General features: G+C 36.0%; 1 protein-coding gene across 3 annotated transcripts in view; it reads right to left on the reverse strand.

The window, feature by feature from the left end:
* TAF2 (TATA-box binding protein associated factor 2) overlaps positions 1-13,642 on the reverse strand; it is a 66,196-nt gene that overhangs the window by 15,787 nt on the left and 36,767 nt on the right. For all 3 annotated transcript variants that reach the window (XM_017826437.1, XM_017826438.1, XM_017826439.1), the window contains 6 exons: positions 12,893-13,033; positions 11,471-11,581; positions 9,719-9,912; positions 9,027-9,166; positions 3,323-3,392; positions 1,661-1,770 (listed from right to left, as the gene is read on the reverse strand). In XM_017826437.1, coding sequence (XP_017681926.1) covers positions 1,661-1,770; positions 3,323-3,392; positions 9,027-9,166; positions 9,719-9,912; positions 11,471-11,581; positions 12,893-13,033 — 766 coding nt within the window. The remainder of the gene's footprint in view (positions 1-1,660; positions 1,771-3,322; positions 3,393-9,026; positions 9,167-9,718; positions 9,913-11,470; positions 11,582-12,892; positions 13,034-13,642) is intronic.

The following is a 13,642-nucleotide window of genomic DNA, read 5'->3' on the forward strand; positions in this document are numbered from 1 at the left end:
CATCTGGTGCAACGCTGCAAATACAGCCATTCTGGTGTTAACTCAGCCCAGCTCTTGAGTGACTGCAAGTTTATTGAACATATTGTTCCCCAGGAGGAATTGAGCTATATCTGGTAAACAAGACACAGATGTGTCAACTGCCATATTAATGTGGCTGTGTAAGACTTAGCACAAAATAAAATTATAAGATCTATCCCTGTAAATAGTAGTTTTATGAGGCTAAATAGTGTTTTGAGTAATCTTAGCTTACCCTTACCAGTTAAAATTACCAGTTACTCTCAGTTAAAAATGAGATCAGTATGAATATTAATCTGGACATTTATAACATTAAAATACTCCCAGAGAATGACACATTCACAAATATTAATTTCAAAACTATTGTAATATTTTAACAACAAATAATTTGCTCAGTTTCTTCACTACATTTAAAATGACTTGAAGAATTCCCATCCAGCATCTCTTTCCTTCTCCAGTGGAACAGCTAAACTTAAATACAATTGGTCGCTGAATTTCTTTGCAATCTTTGGAACTTGTGAGCATTATCAATTTAATGCAGATTAACACAGAAAAAAAGAAAAGATTACATATATCAACCAGAGTCTGCTTTCTATTGCATGTGCTTATGTTAAATAAAAGCAACTCAGGATTCCAGCTTTAAATCTGGCTACTAACTTGTCACACATTAACAAGCTTTTTTTTTTCAAGGCACCCTGGAATGCTTCAGTTATCCCTAATAAAAAATACATTGAAACATTACATCATCTTGAGGTATAGAAATTGAAGTGCTTAAAGCCCCAGGAATCATAATAAGAAAGTATACCCTATTTGTTACTTGCAAAAAGAGGTAATGGTTGTAACACTGCACACACTCTTCTCTCACGAAAAAGCAAAAACAAACTTTCTGATGGGAACATCAAAATTGTTTATTTTCTGTGCCTGACACTTGGCAAATCCTATGAAACTGAACTGCTAGTAGTCTCCCCACTTCAAACCCTGGAGCGTAGCTGTAAACTTTTAAACACTACGAATAATGACACACAGAAAACAGAAAGCCTTCAAGGACCTAAAAGAGCTACATAAATGTTTATAAGTAATCTATGTAGTAATGTGCCATTTGTTAAAGGGCAGTTTGTCGGGACTGGATAGAACTGCTTCAGTAAACGGTAAAGATGCAAGCCCTTCTCTCATTAGGATATTTCCTAATCATACAAGGAAATCGAGTCAGTTTATAAGCACTTCTAAAAATCTCATTTAAATTATCTATACCAATGCTATCCTCTCATGTTCTCTCAGAGTTTAGTAAAAGAGGACAAACAGAGACCATCTAATCTAAAGCAAACTACAGAGAAAATGGTAACACAGACATCATTATTTCAGGAAACATTTGCTTTGAACATCTGGTTAAAAGAATCATTCTGTGCAAAAGTACATCCAAGCACACTACATCAGTAGACAAAAGAACGAAAAACAAAGTACCCTGTGTCAATGAGAACGTTCTGGAAGTACATACATGATATTCAACCTCTGAGACTAAATTTTCACTTTCTAACTATTGAAACTAAGAGAGCTCTTGGCATATTCTGAAGCATGTCTTTAACACTTATTTCAAAAGACCTTACAATAAAAACCCAACCCAACAAAACAACCAAAAAAACCCAACCTGAATTCATCAGCTTCCAAAGCTGATCTACCAAAGCTTCATTACATAAAGGGGACTCCATGTTCTTGGTAAAAGGTGGATTCTTAGTCAGCATATCCAAAATCTTATGCCTGAAAGAAATAGAAAAAACAATTTTTATTAAAGCCAAAAGAAATACACTACGAATACCAAGTCTGTTCAGTTTGAAATATTCTTACAAACTTATTCAACTACAGGATTTCTTCCAAATTTTTAATCAGTGTTTTATGCATTCAGCTCTTCCTTCTGTCCACAATATGCACTGACATAGACTTACTATCAGCAATATAACTTTAAAAAGTAAGGTGCAAAGCAGCAGGATGTTATTAGACACAACTGTTAACAGTTGTAGAATACATTATGCTCTTCTGTTTAGTAACGACCTTTTTTTGCACACTGACTTGGTAATTACAAAGAATAAGCAACACTGGCAAATAAAGTCCTTACATACTGACACCAGAGAATTTTTAAAAACCTGTAAATGTTTATGACTGACGCAAAATGGTAGGACCAAAACCAGTGAGTAGCACATTTTCCTGGAAAGAAACACTGTCACCTCTCAAGTTACACTGGAGTATAAAGATTCTTCACTTACCATGTTTGCTTACAATATTTACACACTGTGCTGAAAGTAGATACATTTTTCTCCACTTTCTTTCTTCAAAATTTGGCCTTGAAAACATTTAACAAATAATTCTTTGTTCCATTACTTATTATTTTAATGATTTTTCTCTGCATAGCCAGCTTTCCCCCTGCTGTCTTACACATTTGGAACAAGAAGACCCTTGCAGATACTTTTTTTTCCCTTTTTCTTTCAGAAGAGGCTAACATATTGCACTCAATTGAAAATTTAAACTCTTCTTTAAAAGGATACAAATTAAATTCAATCTCCCTCCTAGACTGAAGCTAAACCTCCTCTAGTGAGTCTAACTGTATTTACTTTCATTAACAAGAATGACAGAAATAAAACCGAGAACAATCCTGCAGCTATGATCTTTGTAAGAAATCACCTACAGAGACATAGCGAAAGTAATATTTATCTTTGAAACTCAGGATTTTAATGGTGGTCATAAGAAGAAAGTGTTGGGGAAAAACAATTATGAACCTTGGCATTCACAGGTTTATAACAAACATGCTAAAATATCCAATCACTTGTGTGAAAACAAAGTTGAAACGGGCAATACCAGAAATTATACCATATTTTCACATGATCCTTTCACCCCATCTACAGTCTAACAATTGCTTTACACCCCTTGCTGTCCAAATATTCTGCACACTATGTCTCAACCTCTGTCCTTTCTATATATCACAAAGTCTTTTTTGCCATATACAACACCAGATTTATACACTTTATTTATGATGATGAAATAACATCTAAGTTCAGACTTCTGCCTTCAGGGTAGTACATAAAAGACAAAAATAATATAATGCAGAGTAAGAACAGAGTATACTAATTTTTGAGATACGAACTCTTGAAACATCAAAACACATTTCAATTAATGTAGAACACCAAGAAGGAAAAACAGTTTTGTGAAGAAGTTTTAAGCAGTTAAGCATCTGATCTATTCTACTGATTCCAGGCCAAGAATTTATTTAGTAGTTTCAGCATTAGTAAAAATACTGGCTGTTTATTAACTCACTAACCTTATGTAGGGTACAGGATCATTCTGAACCATAGTAAGTAGCCACTGTAATTCTTCATAGCTCCTATCAACTGCAAAGCAAAATAAAATAAAATGCCTATAAATATATATAAACTAGAAGGATTTTGATCAAGACAATCATGAGTTCCTGAGTTAGCACACAAACAGCTCAAATCATTGCAACAAAAGAAGAATTTCATTTATTATAGTGCAAATTCAAAGTAAAAAGGGGTTTACTCTACACTGAAATGGAAACATTTATGAAATTCCTACATCTTAATTGTTCAACAACAACCAAGTTGACTATTTGCGTAAGCACTGATTGGGAAGATCAGAGTAAAGGATCATCTTGACATTATGTGTTTCCTAAAATGAACACATTCAAATATCCCTTGAACAATAAGAAGTATAATTTTTTTCTGTAAGGAATAGGGAATATACAATTCTCATACACAGAAATCTGTGAAAGATTATTTTCTTTAAACAGGATAGAAAGAGGTATACTACAGAGGCTTACACAGAACTACAATCATACTCTCCTCACTAGCCTTCATTAGTTTTTTAAATCAGTATACCTTGCAACTAAAATGGATTTTGAAACCTATCAGCAGATGCTTCTAGAAAATTGCTGCTTGACACCACTGGAAACAAAGTCAGCCTGTTAGTTTAAAATGTAAGTTACATTACAAAATTCCTTTGATTATCAGAGTAACATTGCAAAATAGGAAACAACGTAGGATATCATCACCACTGATCACACAAAAAAATGAAAGAATTTTCATATCTTTTTCTCAGGTGCATAACTGTAAGATTTTTACAACAGTATTCTCTTCTCATTTCTTTAAAACAATGAAGAGGGCGCATTACTGTATAGACAGGTCCAAAAACATTTCTGTTGCTTTCCATTTTGTGGTCCTACCAATGTATTTCTTTCTTCCCCTAGTCTACTGTATTTTTAGTTCTAAATACCTCAGTTCAACTTTCCACTCTGATTTCAGTCAGTTTTCAGTCAACAATTTTTAAATGTAACTTCTTTAGTCCAATCAATTCTCATACCTATTATTCTCTTGTTATTTCACTAGGGTAAGTCGCTTTTAACACAAGAAGCATTTATTTATAATATAAGAATCAGCACTGTACTATTACAAGTTTTAAAAATACTTTGGATAACTAGAACATAAGATCTTTTCCTGGGCTGGGAGAAGGCAACTCCATTGTAATATTGCTTAGAAGCTGGCTGAAGAGTCTTGTGCAAGCCATTTGCAAGTCAGCATTGCTCTTCCTGCAATCCATCCAAAACAAAACTGGTGGGGCACTGATAAGCCCTGTTTAGAGGCAGGAAGTATTAGCTCAGACCATGCACCCTTTAGAGCATGGCTGCACAGTTCTGGATGATGCCAGGGCAAATTCGTAGTCATACAGACCAGAACAACAACCTCAGATTTGCTTTAAACATCAGAGAAATCTCAAAAGCTATGTCTAGAAGGCATTTTAAGGGATTAATCCCTTAAAAAAGCAGCTCCAGGCACAGCTGCTTTTCCTGGCTTGGGACAGAAGGCTGCTAGAACACTGCATGCAAAAGTTGTTTTGCATGTAACAAAAACAGTATTGTATTACTACACAGCAAAGAATTGCAACATGGCAAACACTAGGTCACAATTATTAGCAAATTGCAATTACTCTGATAACATAAGGGATTTTAGAATGTTTTTTTTGATTAGAAAATGAGAAGTCTGGGAGATGAATCCTTTAGGCTTACAGTACTGGATAACAAAACCAGGAAACATCATACTTCTGTGATTAAAGAATAAAATTTCTTCTTCTGTATTTTGAACTTGTTTCTACTTGAAATAAAGTCAGTCTTCCCTGCTATTTGCCTTACAGCGTAAACTAAGGCTGCTAGGCTTCCAAAACTTTGCTACTAATGCATTTAACCTGCTCTTCAAATTTATACAGGAACTATGAAACGATTTGGAGAGCAATGACAAATTAAACCTGACCTTGGGAAGAAAAAATCTTATTAGGCTGGAGAGCCATACGCCAGCCTGGTTTGGAAGAGACCTCAGAAGACCATCTGCTCAAACCTTTCATGGGAAAGGGAGCCTAGATGAGATTATCTAGCACTCTGGCCAACTGCATCTTGAAAACCTCCAGTGATTGGGACTCCACCACATCCCAGGGGAGGTTGTGCCCCTGACTGATTGTTGTCACCGTAAAAAGTTTTTCTTATATCAAGATGAAACCTCTCTTGGTGCAACTTGTACTTGTTAATCCTTCTCCTTTCCACGTGGAGGAGAGAGAGACACTCCATCCACTTTGTAGCTGCCCTTTAAGTACTGGAGTATTGTGATGAAGTCCCCCTGAGCCTTCTCCAGGAAGAAAAGACCTAACTCCTTCAGTCTTCCTTCACAGAGCAGGTTCTCCAGCCCTCTGATCCACCTTCATGGCCCTTCTATGGACAGTCCCCAGCCTGTACACATCTTTCTTGAATTGTGGGGGACACAACTATACACACTACTCAAGTACAGAGTGAGCATTAGAGTGGGACGTTCACATCTCTGTCTCTGCTAGTACTGCCCCTGCAGATGCAGCCCAGGATCTGCTTTGCTGCAGCAGCACACTGCTGACTCATGGTCAGCTTGTTGTCCACCAGGACCCCCAGGTGCCTTTTGGCGATGCTGCTCCCCAGGCACAAAGATCCTGGCCTCTTCTGGGCTTTTTGTTATGTTGTCCCAGGTGCAGGACCTTGCACTTGTTAACTTCATACAGTTCCTGCTTGCTCTCTCTTCCAGCCTGTCCATGTCTCTCTGTAAGATTTATCTCCCTTCTGACATGTCCTCTTCACCACCCACTTTGGTGTCATCAACAAACTCGGTGAAACTGCTTTGAATGTTGCTGTCCACATAATTTCTGAAGATGTTCCCTGAGGCACTTGTGACAGCTGGCAGCCTCAGTAAAAACCACTGATCACCATCCTCTGAGTGTGGCCCATGACCTGATTTCCTCCCCATTGCACTGACCACCCATCCTGTCTGTAGCTTGACAGTCTGTCTAGAAGAAGACTGTGGGAAAAGAAAGACATGTAGGTTTTCATACTTCTCTTCTGGTAGACACAAAAACAAGGGATTGCTTTCTGAAATAAAAATCCTCTTGAAATTTTTTTTTTTCAATTACAAGAGATGGTGTACCAGTTCTCAATTACAGCAGAACATCTCTGAGATGCTAAACTTTAACATTCATGTGATTTGATAATGCATATTTATTTACAATAGTTTTTTCTTATCTCTTTTAAATATGCAATTGCTTTGTTCTATACAAATAACTGCTATTAGTCATATAACTCTCAGAAGCTAATTTTAAAAAGTTAATAAACCCTGTTCACTTCAAGCCAGTTTAGATCAACTGTCCAAGCCCTTATATGCTGCCTCAAGCATTTTACAAAGTTACCATGTCTCAAAAAAACCTCACTATTAACAGCAAAGAAAACAACTTATTCAGTTCCATGGAGAAATGATTTCTTTTTAAGTAACTTAAAAAAGGCAGTGCTATTCCTACACTGAGAGTTCCACCCAGAAAATACAGACTTTCCTTTTTATGGAAATTACAAAATTTGTCATCTTCCTTTACAAGAACTGTTAAAAGCAAGCTTTGGCACAAGCAACAGGCATTTGATAACTGCTGGTTTGCATTCAGTATGAACTGGAAACCAGGTAGCCTGGAACAATGAGAATCACATCTCTTGGCAATAGATGGCCAATCATTTCTCCCTCCAAAGCCAGGTTTAGGGCTCTGCAAGACAAGCACTGCTAACTTCTCTATGGCTCCTGTGTTCAGTGCTGGAAGGCTGTATTTGAGAAATGACAGTGATGACCAGCTAGACAGCAGGTTGTGTTGTAAATTGTAGTGACTTCATAGCACATAGATATCTGCATCTGCTATCTCTGCATCAGAGAAAAGGCTGTTGGCAAGGGGCAGGGAAGTTAGGTACAGAAGTATTCTAGTCTATTACTTTCAGCTCCCACAGTGAGCTAGTTCAGCTCAATCACTGATTTCTTTAAGTAATCTTTCTACTACCTTTTTACCATTCAAGTTTTAGCTTTCTGTAGAATATTTCAAACATCTTACCCTATTATCTTGCTTATACACCACCCCATTTGATCAGCTGTTTTAAAGACGTACTGTATTACTTTGTAGCACAATTCTTACCCAAGCCAGTTATTAAATATAAACACGATCCAAAAAAGGTCAAGAATTTAATGAGAAAACATTATTTCTATCAGTTTGTCTTTCCAAAGGGTGGGAGGAATTAGTGAGGAGACTACTCTGAAGGAAGAGAGCTGATGAGTAAGCTTTTCATTCTCCAGTAATCTTTCCACTAACACTATATGAAGTGAAGAATAAAGCAAGCAGTCTAACAGAGAGAGATGCACAGCACCAGCATAGTTCTGAATTTTAGCTGTGTATCACTCACAGGGTCACCAAATGGTGTATGTGCAGTGGGTAATGGATACAGAATGCCTGGTATCCACTAGGCATTGGATCTGTCTTGTAAGCTGTCTTGATTACAAGACAGAGCCTGAGAGAGATGTTCAGTGCACAACCTCCCTTGAAGTTATCAGATTTTCTGTATAACAGCCTGGTTTCAGTCTCTAAGTGTACTCCTGAATTCCACCAGATGTGTTCAGTCAAAGATTCCAATCGCCTTAAAACCTCCCCTTGCCTATCTAATTTGAGAAGTCTTTGGAGAGAATGACAGGAGTAATGTCAAAGTAACAGAGTCCTTAAATAAAAGGAGAAAACAATTATTCATGCAACAAGCAAAGGTAACTCTCCATTACCCAGAAAACAAAATAAAACCATGAAATCTGACACAGAATAATTAGAAATCTAAATTAACCAGTCTGCTCTCAGAGGAAGAATTGAAGGATGTGGCCACTTTGACATGGATAAACCTTCAAACATAAGAAGTGTTACAAATCTGCTGAACAGAGAAAGACTAACCCAAATAAATGAAAAGGACAATATAATACTAAATTAACTTTATGAAATGCAAATAATTGAAGCTATAATTTTTAACTGCCTCTAAAAAATCTGTCAGGATTGAGTTTCAACTTCAAAGAGCATTTAAGAAACGACTCAGGGTTTTGTTTCATGGACCTGCACCAGTCAACCAAGATAAAGGCAATATTAAAATAATGTAAACATCTCACAAACATAAGCTATGTATAAGGAATGGCAAAGCAGAATCAGCCAGAAAATCACTATAATAATCTAAGCTTTAAAATTTATAACCGTAAGATGCATGAAAAAAGCAAAATAACGATATTAGCAAGAAGGTAAAGCAAACCCAAGGACTTTGACTAGCCATTATGGCTGAAATCAATTGAATCAAAGTCACTGAAAATGAAGTTTTAAGAAGAAATCACCAAATCCTCTTACCATGACTCATTGTGCCATCCACTCATATTTCAAAACTTAGGTATCTGATTCAATTTGCAAAACACTGAGAAATAATGCTCAGCACATCTTCATAAAACTTGTATTTGCTAGGACAAAGCATTAACAGAAATCTCAGCTTTTTATCGATATACCTGTCATCACACAAGGTCTTCTGGTGGACACCATTTAGACCTGATATTAATGAGGTAACCATTACATTTGTTCGAGAATTGTTACAAAGTGTCAAAATACTTGGAAGAAAGTACCTTTTGTGTAATCAACAACAGCCTCCAATGCTGCTATTCGGACATCGACGAAGTGCCCATATTCTGCATACGACTTGAAGAGAGCAGGGTCACTTGGGACGTGACCATTCTTCTGAAGCACTCGGATAGCTTTTAAACAGCTAAACATGGTAGAAAGAGAAAATTTACGTCAGGTTTATGGAATACCAGCCCAGAAAAATAAATCTACTTTCTCAAAATCAAGTACCGCAATTTTTCTAGAATTATGTTACCTTGTTAACATGTTACAACTACTTTCACAGCATTAACACACAGTTCATTATCTCACACAAATAAAATTCTCCACCATGTCAAATCCATTGTTTAGCTTCAGCAGAGCTGCACTAAGTCAGAGGAAACACAGCTCAGATGATGTTGTGTGTTCTACAGTTATTGTTACATGGCTACACTTTGCAAAACTTTCATAAATGCTCTTCTTAAAGAGGCCTAGGCATGATCAACTTATGACTGCTATTAAAAGGCTACACTGACAGAAAAGAATGTTGAAAAGTAAAGCAATCAAGACAAACTTGCACTATCAGCTTTTGAAAACTGGAAGGAATTTGACATTTAAAATTAAGACATACAAGCTAAAATCTCAAAAGCTAAAATCTCAAAAGCTAACTACAGACGGGTATATAAAACACAAGAAAAGTAGCATCATTAAACCATACCTGACTGTAATGGTATGCCTGTAACTGGGAAGAAGCTTCTCCATATTTAGGAAACGAGTAATTTCCTCAAGAATAAGTCGTACATCAGGATTTAAGTTATCCAATGTTCGAACTTCATTGTTCACACTGACTGCAGGAGTCACAGAGTTGGCTAGGGCATCAATGAGCTCAGCACGGTAGTAGTTGTCTGAAAACTACATAAAACCAACACTTAACACGTGCAAATATAACAATATATATTCTTTCAAACCTAAAAAATGCTTAAGCCCTGTTCTAGAACGAGATCTTAAAACCCATGTGAGAAACTGCACAAGAAAGCAAAACAGGAATGAATTAGTTCTGAAAATGGATTTGAGAGTGATTGAGCAAGCAGACATACTAGCAATCATTATTCTTCACACCGTAATAAAAGCATATTAATGTTAATACATTGTTTTATAAAAATGGAAAGATCAGGAATTGAAAATCTTCCATATAGGGAAAATAAAAGCCATTATTTCAAATGTGAGCATCTAAACCTACCTGTCTATTTCTGTATTTAGTACAAAGATTAATAGGTGCTTAGCACCTCAGAAAATCATATAGTTTACTCAACCAGCAAATCTGTAAGATTCTGAAGTGAACTAATGAGCTCACTGTTGCTTAGATGGGAAAATCTTGCTTCTTCATTTGCCCCTCTTACATGGGCTCATAGTGTGACCCTTTCCATTATCCTGGCTTTTGCATCTGTTGGTTGTGTTAGTAAGCAGCAAAAACTGTAAAAATAAAATTTATAAAAAGCAGAAAGAAGTACTGTATTTGAATATTAGTTACTTTATTCTAAACAAATGCAACATCAGTACAGCTCGATCACTCCTTTAATGCTGGAGAGACGTTAGCACAACTCACCACTTTCTGTGACTACTGATGCTTGCGTCCATGTGTCTAACTCTACCTTTCCACCCTCCATCAGCCTCTTATTTCAGTAATACGCAACAAATGTTTTGTTACAGTATGTGTTTCTACACACAAGAAAAAGTGAGGCTTAGGACACATCAGATTGGTTCCACTCAAATTTGGATACGTCGTTGGGAAGATTATGCTAGGCTCCTAATAGTTGTCCAATTCCACTAGCTAGGGAGATGGAATTTTTTATCATCTCAGGATATGAAAGGTCATATAATCATCCTTTAGAAGTGGTCTGTGAGAAGGAGCTTTGGATGATAACATTTCAAACTCAGATGCTTCAGTTTAGTGATGGAACAGGTTTCACCTGTTATTTAACTAGATGAAGACAATCCAGTTCTGTGAGCTAGAGCTGACATTCGGAACCCAGAATCCCACAGTCTTGTACATTGTTAAAAAAAGATTATTTCCTTTCCTTGCTCTTTCAAATACTCCTCTCAACGTGAAAAAAACCATCAACAAATTAGTGCTATGTGTTAGCCTCATGCACATTTTCTCGAAACACATGGGTCTTTTGAACGAAAGAGAGTAAAGCAAGAAAAGTATGTGTGCAAATGGAGACAGGCAGGTCCTTAGAAAGTCAACAAGCACAAAGAGCTTTGAAACATCCAAAAAATGCCTTTATAGAAATATCAGCTAGAGAACATTCTGTAACATTTACTGTTTAGTTTAGCATATCACCTTTCCATCAACTCTCCTAACCACCTATTTACAGTTGTGGCATAAAACGTCATGCAGTGCATTAACTAAGACTTTTTTCAACAACAGCAAAAAAAAGTAATAGATTAAACCAAACACATTCTTTACCTTATTCTTCCTGTTATCGTTATACTTGATCAAATCCAAAATAAACATTAAAACCTCCTTAGGACAGAGATTGTGAACATCCCTCAGAAGGGCCATGGCAACAGGCATAGTCTGTGTAATGAAATTAATACTAGCATCATTCTTACATTAGTGAAATGATAGTTACACCCTGAAAAAAAGTACATCCTGAAAATCAGCAATTAACAAATTTACAAGAGTAAATCTCTGAAAAGTTGTACTTAAATAACTTCTGAAAGACTTACCACATGCTATCTAATGTTCAGATCAAATAAACTATGTAGTTATTGCTCAATAATTAGTCACAAAAAGAAAAATGTATATCCAAGAACAGACTATCAAGTCAAGTCACTATTAAAAAGGTAATGAAACCAATGAAAGACAGAAAATGATGATGGAATTAATTCTGAAACAGACACTGAATTTGGGTGTTTTCACGTGAACACAATGTCTAAGTTTCCAGTACCATTGAGACGTATAGAAACAAGAGGGTCAGTGAAGCCTCAAGAATTATTAGCCAGACAGGTATTACTCTGATCAGGTATTTATTTTAGAATGAGCTAAAAGCTCCACTCAACACAGATTTAGGAATCTTACTCTAGATCTACAAACTTGGGACAGGAGATTAAAAAGGGACAAGAGTGTAAGATTTAGTGGTAAAGAATGAGCAGTGACAAAAAAAACCAGAAAAATGTAAGATAAGGTCCAAGAAAGAGATGTGGGAAGAAGGATAAACCAATTTTGGACAGAGTTGAAAAACAAAATTTGAGTTTTCTCTATAATCAGTGATATGAAATCTATGAAATAAGAACTCAATCGCACAATAATTATAAAGTGAATCCTAAGAAAAAAAATTGTAATTAATTTTGTTATCCACTGTTCAACCAAAAATTATAGGTTCCAGTAAAAAAACCTGTCTAACACCAAAATAAGCTGCAGCAATACATGATGTTGACAACAGAAAGAAGAGGGCAAGAAGGATTATGCAGTGTCTTGGACTAAAAAGCCCACCAATTTAAGATTTATGAGATTATAACTGCTATTAAAGAAAAAAGCCAGTTGCTGAATTCATGTAAAAGATAAAATTAGTAGTTTCCTTACAATGCTATTTAAGAATGAGATCACAAATAATTGCAAATAATTATTTTATGCACTCCATTCTTCTGAAGAAACTGTTAATTTAACTTGAGCTACTCAGAAAAAAGTTGTTAAAATTTTTTAAATTGTTTTTTTTGCTAAGATGGAACAAACAGAAGACATATGAAAAAGAATTAGTTACTTTGGATTTTTATGAAGGGGTAAAGCAGGATTGTGCTATCCAGGTTCCTGTAACTGTCAACTGTAGGAACATTTTCCTATTTTGACAATTCTTTTAAAACATTCATTGAGAAAAATAAATTTTACCTTTTGCAGAAAGTAGCTTTGAAAGTTCATGAAGTTGTTGGTCTTCACAATGTTTGGACAAGTCTTACAACAAAACATTCGGGTAAAGAGTGACTTCATGGCTGGTGGTCCTGTCCACGTACTTACCATGGAATTTGCAATCTGAATAAGCAGGGGGGAAGGGAAATCATATTAACATGACCACTGCAAGTTTAGTTTGGCTGTAGAAAAATACACATTTCCCATAATCAAAAAGGATAATTGCCAAGAACATTCTCTCCTTTAAATAGATACTTATTTTCAACATTGTATTATCTTATATTAGCTAAGTTTTCACTGTCAGTCCCAATATATCCTCTCTACATTAAAGGTAAATTTTATGAAAATTGTTCCACTTGGAAGATGTCTGCAACTAATTATCTTTCCATGATAAACTTCTGTTCTTAATTATTTTCTCTTTCATATATTTTAGATGAAAATCCTGTGTTCGCTAAGCCAAGTTTTCTGACTCTACGGAAGCCAGTGATGGAAGAGTATTTTGCAATACCATCTTCCCCAATTTACCCTGCCAGTAACCTCAGCCTAGACTATAAAATAGGCCTCAGCCACCCTAAGAATAAAAGACCACCCCTAAAGTGAAAGGCAAGGCAATTCCCTCTAACTTTAATTGCAATTTACTAATAAAGACTGTGCATTGAGAACAGTTTATTGATATAGTCTGCTTTGGTACCACAAAGATAAAACTGCTTTTTGTGCCTTCCCAGCATCCTG

This window comes from Lepidothrix coronata, unplaced genomic scaffold (genome assembly GCF_001604755.1).
Source record: "Lepidothrix coronata isolate B3197 unplaced genomic scaffold, Lepidothrix_coronata-1.0 Scaffold126, whole genome shotgun sequence".
Lineage (NCBI taxonomy): Eukaryota > Metazoa > Chordata > Aves > Passeriformes > Pipridae > Lepidothrix > Lepidothrix coronata.